At 48.7% G+C, this 15,588-nt stretch overlaps 1 protein-coding gene across 1 annotated transcript; it reads left to right on the top strand.

Moving 5' to 3' along the window:
• The first annotated feature begins 6,239 nt into the window (after nucleotides 1–6,239).
• On the top strand, nucleotides 6,240–9,920 carry LOC133904120 (NEP1-interacting protein-like 1). The gene is made up of 4 exons (XM_062345611.1): nucleotides 6,240–6,559; nucleotides 6,658–6,836; nucleotides 7,942–8,025; nucleotides 9,310–9,920. Exons 1-4 carry the CDS (start codon nucleotides 6,409–6,411, stop codon nucleotides 9,604–9,606), a joined length of 711 nt encoding a protein of 236 aa, XP_062201595.1. The 5' UTR covers nucleotides 6,240–6,408; the 3' UTR covers nucleotides 9,607–9,920.
• Nucleotides 9,921–15,588: the final 5,668 nt, after the last annotated feature.

The raw sequence follows: 15,588 nt of genomic DNA, 5'->3' as shown, positions 1-15,588 counted from the left end.
ACGAACCCCGCCGGCTGTTCCACGTACACCTCCTCCTGAAGATCGCCGTTGAGGAACGCCGACTTGACGTCCATGTGGTGCACCTCCCAGCCCTCGTGCGCCGCGAGAGCAATGAGCAGGCGCACCGTGTCCAGCTTCGCCACCGGAGTGAACACCTCGTCGTAGTCGATCCCCTGCCGCTGCGCGTACCCCTTCACCACTAGCCGCGCCTTGTGCTTCGCCACCGCCCCGGTCTGGTCTCTCTTCACCTTATAGACCCATTTGAGCCCAATTGCTCGCCGTCCGGGCGGAAGATCGACCAGGGACCAGGTGTGGTTGTCCTCGATTGATTCCATCTCCTCGATCATGGCCTTCCTCCAGCTGGCGTGGCGCTCTGCTTCATCAAAAGAGGCAGGTTCATCTGCACTTACGACATTCAGCAGCTCCGTGAGTCCCCGTGGCGCCAGCCCACTCGGCAACGCTTGTCCGAGGATGTCCTCCATCTTGCGGTACCGCAGCGGCGCCTCCTCGCCGTGATCCGCATCTAGGTTGTCGTCGTCGCCGTCAGGTGGTGTCGCGAACTCCACCGCACCTCTGCCGTCTTGTTCCAGCGGCTCCGCACCCTCGCCGGGATGCGTCACCCCCGGCGTCGCGGGGTCGTCCACATCATCAAGCACCTCGACGGTGCCCTCGGCCACCGGAGGCGCCTGACCGGCGACCTGGTACTCTACCGAGAAGATGTCGTCGCCGATGATATCTCCGCTCTCCTGCTCCACACCGGCATCCCAGTTCCACTGGTCTTCCTCGTCGAACACGACGTCGCGCGTGATGTGAACGCGCTTGGCCACCGGGTCGTAGGCTCGGTACGCCTTTGTCCCGCGCTCGTAGCCGACGAAGATCATCTTGCGGCCACGGTCCTCCAACTTCTTGAGATGCGGCGTCGTGTTGCGGACGTAGACGATGCAGCCGAACGTCTTCAGGTGGTGCACCGCCGGCTTCTTCCCGTGCCAAGCCTCGTACGGCGTCATGCCGTCCACGCTCTTCGTCGGGCACCGGTTCAGGACGTACACGGCGGTTGCCACCGCCTCGCCCCAGAACCAGCCCGGCAACCCCTTCGCTTTCAGCATGCTCCGGGCAGTCGCCACCACCGTGCCGTTGCGCCGTTCCACGACGCCGTTCTGCTGCGGGCTGTAGGGCGCGGTGTGCTGCCGTCGGACTCCTTCCGCCGTGCAGTACTCCGCGAACTCTGCGGAGGTGAACTCGCCGCCCCGGTCCGTCCGGAACGACCCCATCTTCAGCCCGCTCTCAGCTTCTGCTCGAGCCTTGATCTCCTTGATGGCCGCCGGTGCACGGTCCTTGGATGGGAGCGTCGCCACCCACATGTATCTGCTCTTATCATCAACCATCAGCAGAAAATATTTGCTCCCGCTCGGAGTCACCGGCGCAATGGGACCACAAAGGTCGCCGTGCACCAGCTCGAGCACGCGCTCCGCCCGGTATTGCGCCTGGTCCGGGAACGAAGTCCTCCGCTGCTTGCCGGTGAGACAGGCCCCGCACGGCTGGTCCACCTGACCGAGCGTCGGTAGCCCGCGCACCAACTCCTCCCGAGCTAGCTTGCGCAGCGCCGCCATGTTGACGTGCCCGAAGCGATTGTGCCAGCGCCAGGCCACCTCGTCGCCGCGAGTGGCCAGGCATGCCTCCCTGGCTACCTTGATGCGCAGGATGTACAGGCGGTTCTCCCCCCGCCTGATCTTCACCAGCATCCTTCCGTCAGGCTCGCGCACCTTCATCAGACCGTCGTCGATCTGGACCTTGTACCCGCCTTCGTCCAGCTGGCCGACGGACACGATGTTGGTCGTCAGCTGGGGTATGAAGTACACCCCGCTGAGCGTCCGCAGCTCGCCTGTTTTGCACACGAATTCCACCGTACCTTGGCCTTCGATTCGCGCCACGGAGTCATCTCCGAAGCGCACTGTGCCGACCACTGCCCGATCCAGCTGCTTGAAGGTGGCCTTAGATCCGGACATATGATTGGTGGCGCCGGTGTCCATGACCCAGGCAGCCGCATCGTGCTCCTCCTCCGCTCCCAGGTGCGCAAACACCTTCTCCTCGTGGATTTCGAGCTGGATCTTGGCGCCGGTCTCCTTCCTCAGCTCTGCCGCCGCCTGCTGAGAAACAGAGGATGCCGCCGTCCCGCTCGCCTGTTTTTGAATTTGAGACGAATTGGCGAACAGGAGCGTGGCCTCCTCTTCATCTTCGACGACGTGGGCTTGCTCCCTTCTGGGCTTGGATCGGCATTCACGGGCCCAATGGCCCATCTTCCCACAGCGCCTACATTCCTCACCGGGCTTGCCTGTGCCCGGCGCTGGCGGCCCACGAGGCGGTCCGATCCGCTCACCAGAGCTTCTTCCTCGCCCGCGTCCGCCTCGTCCTCCTCCGCGGCGTCCCCCGCCGCTGCTGCTGCCGCCGGAGTGGTTCTCCTGGTCCCGCTTCTTGCGTCGCGCGTCCCACTCCTCCTCCGTCAGGTACAGCTTGCCATCATGTACCACGGACGACGGCGAGTCGTCGAACGCCTCTTCCGCCGCCCTCAGCCGCCCCGTGAGATCGGCGACGGTGAGCGTCGACACATCAAGCAGAGTCGTGATGGCCAACACGATCTGCTTGAACCGCGGCGGCACGCTGCGGATGATCTTCTCCACGATCTTTGTCTCCTCCACCTCCTCGCCGAGCGTGGCGAGTGTCGCCGCCATCCCGTTCAGGCGCAGGACAAAGTCTTCCACCGATTCGCCCTCCTTGAACGTTGCCAGATCGAACTGCTTGCGCAGCGTCTGGGCTGAGGATTTCCTCACGCGTTCGCCTCCTACGCGCAGGGATTTGATTGTCTCCCAGACCTCCTTGGCCGACTCCTTGTCCGCAACGAGCGGAACCATTTCCAATGGCACCGCACTGCAGAGGAAGTCGAAGGCCGCGGCGTCGTCCGCCGGATCAGCTCCCCCGCTTTCCACCGCCTTCCAGAGCTGCCTTGCTTTGAGCTTCACCTTCATCAAGAGTGCCCAGTCGGAGTAGTTGGTCTTGGTGAGGACGGGCATCGCCGACCCGCCCCCCACCTCACGAACTATCCGCTGCACCACGACGCCGCCCGAGCCGGATCCGCCATCGCCCTTCCCCTTGTCGTCGCCTCCGGCCATCAGCGCAAAGCGTATTGCGCAGTCTCGATTCTAGCGGCGGTGCCGTGCCGCGATCGACTCCCTGCCCACAACCGCCGGCTCTGATACCACTTGTTGGAACTCCGAACGCCGATGTCGCCGCGCCGCGCCGAGTTCACGGCCAGAACGAACACACTCACGCGAACCCAGAGGAACACAAATGCGATTATGTGCTGCAAACTTCGCAGCGTTCTCTGTTCTTATTCCTTTGCTTAAATACAAGAATGAATGGCTAAACTTGGTCTCTAACGAACCGGCTAAAGCGCGACATGCAGAGTGATCCGCATGCCGCCCGACGCGCTCCGCCATGCAAGCCACGACGGAGCTCTCCCTATTCAGCGCGCGACCACAAGACTCGGCCGGGCGCTGACTGTCTAAACGTGATGCCTAAGCAAATGAAGACGAAAAACTAATACGAGCATACAAGGTTTATTCAACATACAACGAGTCCAACTGTTCAAATAACCAAGCTCAAGACGTGGTCACCGCCATCCCAAATGACCCTAGTGGCCTAGCTAACGTCTAGGACTACACCACACCACCATTCGACCTACGCGTTGCCACCGGCCCAATCGGCTAATGTGCGCAGCGGCGCAACCATGTAGGAGTCAAGAAGGAGCGCAGTGGGCGCGGGCGCAGGTGGGGCTCGGCGGCACGAGGGCCTCCGTAGGGCTAGCGGGGCGGGGCCGGGCCGTCACGAGCGCGGCGCCAAAGAGGTGACGGTGGGGTGGAACAGCTTGGACTCATCCCTCGACCGAGATTGCGCTGGTGAGCAATTGTGAATTGAGCATCATCTTCATTAGTTATTTTAAATATTTGTTAGTTTATTTGAATCTGAATATCTGATGAGTGATGATGATGTAGCAATTAGCAAAATTAGATAGTTAGATATAATACATGGGATTTAATATAGTTAGATTTAGTATTTATGGATATAAAAAAATAGCTATATATAATGTAGTATGTATAACAAGTTGAAAATTCTAACCCGTCACTGGATCTAATTATGTTAGTCCAAACTGACATTTGAGATGAGTTCAGACGAGAACTCATCAGAAAATTTCCTCGTATGCCACCGCAAAGTTTGCCAATCCCAAATGTGTCGATGACATGTGGGTATGAGAAGAGTTATCCTGGACTCCTCCTAAACACCGGTATAATGGAGCCAATATTTCGGTAAACTAAATACTTCCTCTAATCATAAATACTTGTTACTTTTAATTTTTTTACGATCTTTGACGTATAATTTTGATCATAATTTTTTATTAAAATATAGTTATAATATATAATAAAAAATATAATATTATAAAAGTAATTTTTAAGATAAATATACACGTATGATTTTTATATTTTAAAATTATTGACGGTTAAAATTTTAACCAAATTTTAATCAAGAGAGTACTTATTAATGCCTGACAGGGACGCTCTGTTGTACTTCATTCACCCGTCAAAATCCTAGGCCATGCTCCGTAAACCACCGTGATCGTTAATAGGGCCGGGGGCCGATGACACCGGACACTCATGCCCGTAGCTATCTCAACTCAGCTCCAGAAATGCTCGCCCATACCCTTGTCCCTCATTGATAAGCCGCTAGGTTTACTTTAATTTTTTTTTGTTATCTCGTCGCGGTCATTTGATACCAAACCCACTAATGTGTCGTTCTTTTTTTTTTTTTGGGTGGGGATAAAGTGTTGTACTCCAAGGTATAAGTAGCTCTACCATTTCTTCTGCAACAAATTATTTTTTGAACGAATTGGAGGAGAGTTCCCGAATTATATTAGTAAGAAGTAGTATCCAACGGGTGAAAAGAAAAGAAAATAGGAAGGAAAAAAAGAGAAAGTAGAAAAGGAGCTATTCTTCCCGTATTAAGTGGTTTAAGGGTCTGTTTGTTAGAGCTTTTAAAATAGTTTTCCGATTAAAATCAGAGGAGCTTTGTCAAACAGTCGCTTTCAGCTTTTAGATTTCTGAGTAGAATCTGTTAGAGTAATTCTCTGAAATGAATTTTAAGAAGCTAAAAAAGCAACTTCTCCTGATTCACTTCTCAAATCACTTCATCTATATAATTTATTCTAAATAATTATTTTTTAATCACAGAATCACTCCTAAAAAGTCACTCTCTACAGATAATTTAAACCAGAGAAATCTTTACCAAACATACCTAAATACGGGGCTCCTGCCAAGTCCCAAGAGTTTCTCTCGTTTTTTATGCGGCTGACGATGAGTTGCACTGATTGTTCCACTTTCTAAAAAATATGTACTCATTCGGGGCTTGTTTGTCAGAGAACTTTTTAGAGTTAGGTTTAGATTTGACATGAAGAAGGGCTTACTATATGTAATCTGTTAGTACAACAGTCAGTCCCATGATAGATTTTGGGGTGACAAGCCTATGATCTAGCACCAATTAATTTTTATTTGATAAAACAATATGATCGTCTCTACTTGTTATATATTAATAAAAATATAAGTTGTGTATAATAGCACCAACGGATTTAGTCAATGGAGTTGGATTAGATCATCACAACCATTTTCCTTTCATTTTATTTTCTTTTTTATTTTTATTTTTTCGTTCATTTTCAACATCTTTCTTTCGAAAAAAATTGTAAAACGAAAGAAGAAATAATCCTGTTCTGTAAAGGATGATCTAGAGAATACTTTTGTGACAAAAACTGTAAAAGGAAATTTGAAAGGAACAACAATTCCTTCACGAATGAATTCTAAATCGCGAATGAATTCGTTGGACATGCTCTTACGCACGTTGGATTGGAAGTAAAATAATCGATGTGGATCACACGGTCTGGAGCCACTTGAAAGTGTGCAACGCTGCTGCATCCGCATGCAGCTACCACGGCGCGTCGGCGCCGCGGTTCCGCAGGGGCAGAGAATCGGGCGGGCCACGGCCACGCCATGGGAGGAATCTGAGCAAAAGCGTCTGCTTTTCGCAGGAGAGTGGGCCAGGGAGGGCCGGAGCGCAGGTCGGGCCGGGACAAAACCGGCGGCCACTCCACACCACCGCACCGCACCGGACACCACACCCGACCACGGTTTTTATATTCCCCGCCACTATTTATGCACAGACACCTCGCTTTCCTCTCCACTCTGAGTCGCTCCTCATCTCTCTCTCTCTCTCCCCGTTGCGCGTCGTCAGTGGGCGAGCGTGCGTGTGGTGTGCAGTGTGCTGTTGTTAGGAGCGGATCAGTTGGTTTCTTGGTTCCGTTCTTCCCAGATGGACCTGTTCCCGTCTCCCAGTCCCAGCCCGTCGCCGTCCTCCGCGCCCGCCGCGCCGGAACCGTGGCAGTGCTCTGGCCTCGGCTCCGCGGCGTGCGGCCTGGCCTGGAGGGTGCTCTGCGCCATCGCCACCTGCGTCTTCGTCGCAGGTGCGTGCTCACTCGCGGTCGTCAGACAGACGGACGGACGGAGCGTGCGCGTGTCCTGATTGTCGCTGAGCGTTTCGGTGGTTTTGTTGATCTTGCAGTGGGTTCGCTGGTCGGGGCGGTGACGGGGTCGATGATCGGGCTGGCGACGGAGAGCGGGATGCTACGCGGCGCCGGCATCGGCGCCATCTCCGGCGCCGTGTTCTCCATCGAGGTCGCCGAGTCATCCCGCGACCTCTGGCACTCCGGCGACTCCAGCGTCTGGAGCCTCCTCAACATGGTACGCATCTCTCTCACTCACACACACAGTTAGAACCAGACCAATTCTTGCTGCAAAATCCTCCGTTACGTCGAAGCGTTCTGCATTGATCCATTTCCAAACTGCAAAGCTCACAAAACTGCCCTGCTTCTCGAAAAATCTTGTCTGCAATTCGACCACCATTGTCAAATTGCGAAGAAATCCATTCAAACACTGCGATTGATAAACTTTAACCTGGTATCATCTTGGTGCTCGAGAGGTCATTGTAAGGACATGGATGTTGGCAAAACTATCAAAGCACGTCCCTTTCGCTTTCTCAGCTTCTTGGGGCTTGACGTTGATGACCATTAGGTGTGCCCGAAGGATTTCGTGGGAAGGGATTGATGCTACCTACGGTATCTCATCTTTTTTTTTTCCGAGTACTTTTACAGTACATCTAAATGAGTGTATACCGTCCATTTTCTTCATCTGTTGATTTAAATTGGTCCAATGATACTCTATCACCCATCAGTATCATGGTTATCATTAAAGAGTATCATGGGTATCATAAGGGTAGGATTGAAAAAAAAACTATGATAAATTTGTAAATTATATGTTTAATTAGGGAAGATCAAAATGTTAGTTTATTCTTCGGATAAGCTTTCACTTATTCTGTTTATTTCATTTATTAGGGTTTCCACCTTCTATCGGTCGGTCGATGATGGGTAGCGAAGGTCCGAAGTCCGATTAATCAATGACGTAATTACCCCTAAGGGTATCAAGATAATTACAATAATACCTACTAAAATAGACGGTTGGATCACAATAATGATATTCTTCATCATCTAGTATCATGGTGTACTGTAAAGGTTCTCTTTTTTTCTATAAACTTTTTTATTTATTCTCTTGGTGCACAAACCAACTGCATGTAAATTTTTTTGAGATAATAACTGCATGTAAAAACCATGGCATGTAGCACCGATTGGTTTTGTTTCTGCACAGATGAGAATTTTTTTTTTTTTTTTTGGAAAAGAAGAAGAGGGCCAGTTTCCCGTCGAATCAAATGCACTGCATTATATAGTTCTGAATTCTGATTAGCTCAGTGTCTGACTGTGTTTGTGTTTGTCCTCTGTTACTGTACGCGCAGGTGGATATCATCTCCAGCCTCCTGAGCGGCAGGCTGGTCCGCGAGAAGGTGGGGCCGGCGGTGCAGAGCGCCGTGCGGACTCAGGTAGCCACTCAACCTCAGCTCGAATGCCCCATGATTATTTATGATGCGATCTGTCTGATTGATCGAGGACTAGAGCTATTCACATTACTCGACCATTGTTGCTGTACTGTAGCCGTTTGATCGTCACATTACTCGAAACAATGTGCGATTTTCAAATTGGGTCAGTCAGGGGCGGATCTTCTGGGGAGGGACGGGGAGCTCTAGCCCCCTACGCTCTGGTCCTTCCTCTTTATGAAGGAGAGACATGAGGGAGAACAAGAGAGAGGAAGAAGAAGAGGGGCTGGGGCTGGGGCTGGGGGAGAAAGAAGGAGATGAGGCCTCCCTAACAGTCTATCCTGCGTTCGCCACTGCAGTGGGTGGATGACAAATAATACTATACGTGTAATTAAACTTTAGAAATTTTCATCACTAATATGCGCAAAACTAACAGAATTTAGTACATAAAAATAATAGTAATGAATATATCATAAAAAATATAGTTGTTAAAAATATTTTAACATCATCTAATTTTTATTAATTTTTATTGGAAGATAGCTGTCAAAAGTAATAATGAAACTTGTTTATTGAAAATCGTATCGATGTTCTAAACTATAGGTAAAAAAGAACTAATGTAGTAGGTTCTAGTGAGGTTGTTTGTCCAAGCCTGATCCGTTCGTGCCGGACGCTCTGATATTCTGCTAGATGCTGAATTGCTGATGCATCAGGCCTGAATTCTGGAACCGGTTGGTCTGTTGGCCCTGGTGGCTTTGGCTTCAAGTGACCAACCGGCCGGCTCCATCTCCTAACCAAAATAGTACATGTAACAGCAGCTGGTAGCCGGAAGAAACTTATCTGAATAATCTGAGTAGCGTTTGGTCCATGCGTTGCCCAGAAGCTACTGCTTCCATCTAATGCTAGTATTTCTTCCAAGACAACAACCAGAAGGTGTATATACATCACTTTAATAACATGCATGGTTTGTTATAGTAGGTGCTAGTGCACTAGTGATAGCATCAAGAAATTAGAATCCAATAACCCATGGCTTGGTTGCAAGTTTAGCTCACTTGAGTCAGCGAGGATAGGACATCTCAATTCTCACCCACAAGTAATAACCCATGCCTTGCCGCTGGTTTTCTGCGCACCGTTTCTGTTCGCATTCACCACAAACAAGATAATTTAATTTCTAATTGCTCAACTGCTCTTCAGATTAGCTCAGCTGATGGGTCTGCATGTTTCGCTGTCAGCAAGACAGCAGCAGCTCGATCAGACTGTAACTTACGTTCCACTATCGTTTTCTGGACGCAGATCAGCGCCACCACTAGCTCGCCGTTCGCGGAGACCAGCGATCTGTTCGAGACCAACGGCGGCACCAAGGGGCTCCCCGCGGACGCGCTCCGCCGGCTGCCGGAGATGGAGATATCCGAGGACAGCGCCGTGGACAAGGCCGGCGAGGCGCTCTGCTGCTCGGTGTGCCTGCAGGACTTCCGGCTGGGCGAGCCCGCGCGGAGGCTGCCCGGCTGCCGGCACGTCTTCCACGTCCCGTGCATCGACCGCTGGCTGGTCAGGCACGGGTCCTGCCCGCTGTGCCGGCGAGACATCTGAAATCGATCGGCGTTTCTTGGCTCTGTAAATTGGTGTGCCATCATCATATCACGCGCCGATTGGACGTCCGGACGAGCTGATGGATTAGTGGAGTAGGATTGTAGAAACAGCGGCACCTTGATGCCCGTAAGAAGGGAACGGGCCGCGACCTCGCAAGAAAAACGAAGCGAAAAGCAAAGAAAACGACATCTGTAACGACGATCGATCTCATGACGAGAAGATCGAGGTAGTTCAGAGACCGTGTGTCGTTCTCATCTGGCTTTAATTCCCTGCCTGAGTATATAGGAGTACCTTGCAAAATTGCAAGTTCAGGACGTGCTTATCTGCTCTGGCTCTGAATATATATTCTGCGTCCGGTCGTAAAAGTTAATTACATTGCGCTATCCTCAGTAGCTGTAGTTATTTTAGCATCACTCTAATTATAATTAAGAAACTAATTAGTTACGACAACATATATAGCTGAGTTACGATCACATGATAAAAAATATATAATTACGAGAAGTATGGTAGTTTACTGATGCGCTATCCTCAGTTACAGTTAAGAAAATAGTCAATTACTACATCACGGATAGTTAAGTTACGATTATATGAAGAAAAAAAAGTTAGTTACGATATATATTATTTTTTGATCGTAACTGGGGTGTGTGCAGAGGTGACATAGTTACCATCACAGTTACGACTAAGAAAATAGTCAGTTATGACCACACAAATGTACAATAATAACTATACTGTTTATCGGTGACATGGGAACCAGGGGTCCCGAGTCCCGAGGCCAGGACAGCAGAATGCCACGTGACGTTTTCCTTCGGGGACTATTTCCCCGAGGTCCGAGAAGACCCAGTTCCGGGAGATGGCGCTCGGGGTCATGAACAGTAGTCCCCGAGTACCCGAGTTCCCCGAGGACCCGAGAAGACACAATTTCAGGAGACAGCGCTCGAGTCCATGAATAGTGGTCCCCGAGTACTCGAGTTCCCAGATGACCCGAGAAGACACAGTTCCGGGAGAGAGCGCTCGAGTCCATGAATAGTGGTCCCCGAGCACCCAGGTACCCCGAGGACCCGAGAGAACACAGTTCCAGTAGAGAGCGCTCGGGGACATGAACAGTGGTTCCCCGGGTAGCCGAGTTCCCCGAGGATCCGAGAAGTCATATCCGGGAGATGGCGCTCGGGGCTATGAACAGTAGTACTCGAGCACCTAGAGCTCCCTAAGGACCCGAGAGGCCCCTTGTTGGTGGACGCCACAAGAGCTCAGCGGTGAGATGTCAATTGGTGAGAGGCCCGATGTTGCATTTAAGAGGGACGCGTGGCCTATCACTTCCAATCACTCCCCCCACGCCTGCTGAGGGAGGCGTGGGGATATTTAATGCAACGGGTCCTATCGCGCGTCATCCGACGCGGCTTGGAGATATCGTCGCTGGACTCGAAGCATATCGCATGCCGCCCTGCTGTGTCAGGCTTGCTCTGACCAGACGGGCACGCAGGGTTGCTCGGTGGCTGCCCGGTGGGCCTCCCTACTGCACTCGCTAAAAAGTGGCATGATGACGACAGGACCGATCGGGGACGCATTTTTAACCCCTCGTAATATCAAGCTGCAGCCCATGATGGTTGCTTTTCATTTATGCCTCATAGGGACTCGTGCCCTTATTTCTGGGCACGCCAAGCCTCCCGACGGTATAAGAAGTGGGTGGGCACCCCGGAGAAGAACAGGTGAAGTTCAAGAGGCCCCGGACGACAGACGAGCTAACGAAGTCAGAACACACGAAACTCGAAGCAAGACCGGAGCTCTAGACTTAGACAAAAATCCCTGTAACACAAGAGATCCCACAGAAAGGCATTCCCAGAGCATTTATAGCATACACTCCGTGCGGTCCGAACCTGTCTAAATCTCTTGAGCATTTATTTCCTCTAGCATCCGATCATCCGTCCCGCCTACATCTCTCATATACTCGCATTTAATTCACGTACGAGGTACATTCAGAACCATCCCCGGCCGAATTTCAAATGGGTTCCTCCGGATCCCCGTTTGAGGAGTTTATCCTCCGACAACTGTTTTTTAATCATAATTGTAGGTGTGTGCATAGGTAACTCAGTTACGATCATATGATAATGCATAATTACGACTAAATAATATACACAGTTATGAACATATATGTTTATAGTAACTGATATATTTTATAAATCCTAAATATATTGTTATAGTAACTATAGGATAGCACAACAGTAAACTGTATTGCTTACCATGTTGCTTCACCGTTTGCTTTTACTATGGTCGTCAGAGGTCGCAGGGTAAAGGCCTGCAGGCCTCAACTTGGCATGTACGTCCAAGTACTAAAACGGTCCATCGTTGCAGCGATGCCTGTCGTGCCATTGCCATGTACCGCTCGCTACACTCTGGCCATCCCTTGGTAGCTGTTCTGTTTCCCGGCCGTTAATGAAGAACTTTTTTATTTTATTAAAAAAAATTGCAAATATATCCGTTAGTTTTGAAAAAATGTAAATATATTTACATATTTGCAGCTTTTTGTTTAAAATACGATATTTATATATTTTTAAATACAAATTTACAAATACATGCGTCCATTTTGAAAATTTAAATATCTAAGACTCCTTTCGCCCGTTGAAGATCTGTAAATTTTAAAACGAACACATATATTTACAGTTTTATTTAAAAATATAAAAATAAAGGAAATTCATTAATGAACACAACTTTGTTCGAACTCCATGTGGGCCACATTGGAAGTACGCAGCGTTGCTCTTGTAAAGGTGGGCCGAACGGCCTTTGGGCCCAACTAGAGCCCACGCGTCACCTTATTTCTCATCAAAGCCCGACTCTTCTTTGTTTCTTTCTTTTCTTTACTACTTAAAAAATATACAGAGATTTCCGTTCCGCTTAATATGTTCTGTTTCCGGTATTTTCGACCCCTACGTTCCGCTCTGCTTCCTCACATGGGCCCACATCCCACACTCACGCTCGCGCTCCTGCACACTGCCGCGTGCTCTTGCGTGGGCTCGCCTGCCGCGCACGCTTCCACGTGGACCTACTTCCCGCGCGCGACCGCGCGTCCACGTTATGTACGAAACATATGCACGATAACTAGTTTAAAAAAAATACGTGTACATCAGGATCTGTCACTCGAGTGTTCGTTTGAGTACTTGATTCCAGCATCCTTTCACCCAAGCAAAGAACTGACAAGCTCCCCAATCCCCATAGGAGCTCTGCCCATCTCGAAGCAGTTCTGTTTAACCAGATCGTCGTCGCATTGCGCGACATGGAGTGATCATCAAACAAACATGCAAGGGAAAGGGACAAGAATCCGTCCATTTTTTAAGCCGTGGCTGACCTTCGCCAGGGCAGGCTAGTGAGCTCCGGGAATGGTCCCTGATTCGGCAAGAACAACCGTGGGGTACCCATGGAAGCAGTAGCTTGGCTTTGGCTCCTTGTGGCAGGGATTTTATATTTTTAACCAGCTCACTGGCTAAACCCCAACACGAAGCTCCCTGGGATTATTACATCACGCGGCGGTCCGGACCGTCTCGCTATACCCACCAGTCGGCGTCCCCGGTCCGGGTCTTATTGGACCGGCTATACATACAGATATAACCGGAGTCCCGATCAAGATTTTAGACTAACTCAATCTAAAACACATCGGGTGGTGCAGCCAGTAGGCATGATAAGCACAGAATCATAATGATGTTATTAGAATGTGTTTTCTATCACACATGTGTCTTTAATCTAATATGGTAGGTTTCACAAATACAGATAGATAAATAAGATATGTGCTGATATTACAGATAGTTTATCGTGTTTTATGTGAAAATTATCCACAGATTAATAAGATGTCTTCTAGACATCTAATAGTAATACAATTTAGAAAAAGATTATACTTAGAGTTCAAGTATAATATGACTCCTCTGCTCCGACTATACAAGAAAAGAAAGGGTGTACGTCAAAGGAGATCTGAAACCAAAATGCTCTAGCTAGATATTTCAATCCAGAAATCTTGAGCCAGATCTAATTCGTAGCAAGGAGCAGATAAGTAATATAGAGTAAACTTAGTCGGATAGAAGCAGAGATAGCTTATTGAGATTCACAACAAAATTATATTCACGATGAGATTTATCTGATAAGAGTTTTAGGATGTAGAATACGAGAGAATTCATCAATTATGATTCTTAGAATTAGATCTTAGACACATCTATATAGTAATTGTTTTTTTTTCTGATATTAATCGTCACGAAAAAAGGCATAAGCTATTATCTCCTAACGGGACCTATAAAATCTCATGTTTTTTTCTTCTTCGATGCGTACGTGCAATTGAGATTAGATATCTCTACTTTATATAAATATTTGTATAATCGATTTTACTAATCATTGATATTGTCTCACCTGTCACACTAGTCTTTTAATTAATTTAACCCAAACCCTTGGTTGTGGCTCCAGTTGGCATGTGCGTATAGCAAATTCATTGAGACGTGAATCGGGCGTGCGAGCCGGCCGGACCACAACACTCTCTAGCATCATGCGCTAGTAATGCGACCAGCAAGTCGCCACACTAATAATTTTCTGATCACTAAAAGTAATCATATTGTTTTTCTGATGACCCATGACGATCCGTAGCGGGAAAAAGAAATCCAAGAGCAATGTTAAAGTCCCCGGCAGAAATTTAACAGGGATTTCACGGCAAACGGTTTGTTTCGCATAGGATCAATTCGAGAAAATTCAGGCGCGTGTGAAGTCTACGAGCAATCTGCGTATAAGTCAGAAGTCGGAACCAACCACTCGATAGCGATCGAGTTGTATAACTACCAGCTAGGGTACCATGGTTCAAATGATTAGGATATATTATCTTCTGATGAAGATGAGCAATATCTTTTTCCCCTTTGAAACAAGGAGGGCACATATATATTTTAGATTGGACAAGGCACAAATGGACGACACTTGGGGATGCATGGCTGCCTGCTCGTACCGTCTGTGTCGTCGCGTGACGCGAATTTGTTTTGCCATATGCTGACTTGCTGTTGCTACGGTGGTGTTCTCCATGGATGAATGGGACGGCCGGCCGGGGTGGTCGATCGGTTTGGTTGGGGTCTTGATTTCTACGAAGAAGGGGGCCTCCTGCCTGCTCCGTTCGTTCGTTTCTTTCCTTGGCCGGCCGTGGCTGCCGTCGGACAGTGCCAATTATGCCAATTAATACGTCGGTTGGAGATCATTTCTCCAGCCCTACAGTCATTAAGCGGAGTATACCACTAATCACCTCTATTTTCCTATCGTCTGGACACTAATTGAATAGGTTAAAATATATGGACTTAGCCAATTATATTTGTATAATTTTAAATAAATTTTAAATACCTAACTGTTGATAGAAAAATGGCACGGTCAGATTTTTTTCACACTGGATAGTTCGGTGTTTAAAGTCGTGTTATTACCGGACTATCTGGTGAGTAGAAGGGGATTTTGGGTAGAAAACATGCTCTTTGTACAAATTGGTCCGGCGAGTGCTCCGGTGCAAACGCCGGACTATTCGGTGCTTGTAAGTTGATATTTACCAAAAAATATGTTTTCTGCAAAAAATAGTCCGGCAAGGGTTCCGGTGCAAATGCCAGATTATCCCCAGTTTATAGCTTGAAACGCATAGAGAGAATTACTCTAAAAAAAATAGCCCGATATGTTATTCGAGGTAAGGTTGGATCATTCGGTGGGTTCAATAGCAAAACTGGTAAAGAAAATTACTCTATGCGAGAATTAGTACGGTGAGGCTTCTGGCGTCAACGCTGATCATCCGGTGCATGTATTTCAAATTTTTTAGCAGGATTTGCTCTATGCAAATATCAATCCGGCGATAGCCTTCGGTGAGTGTATTTCAAACGCCAGACTATCTGGTGTATATTAGGAAAGAGTTTGGAGTCCAGCTGAGTTGAATTCATCGGATAGTCCAGTGATCAAAATTTTGTTCTCACCAGATCATCTGGTGTTCAGTTTGAG

This window comes from Phragmites australis, chromosome 21 (assembly GCF_958298935.1).
Source record: "Phragmites australis chromosome 21, lpPhrAust1.1, whole genome shotgun sequence".
Lineage (NCBI taxonomy): Eukaryota > Viridiplantae > Streptophyta > Magnoliopsida > Poales > Poaceae > Phragmites > Phragmites australis.
Note: the sequence above shows the minus strand (reverse complement) of the source record. Positions and strands in the feature narration are given on the sequence as shown.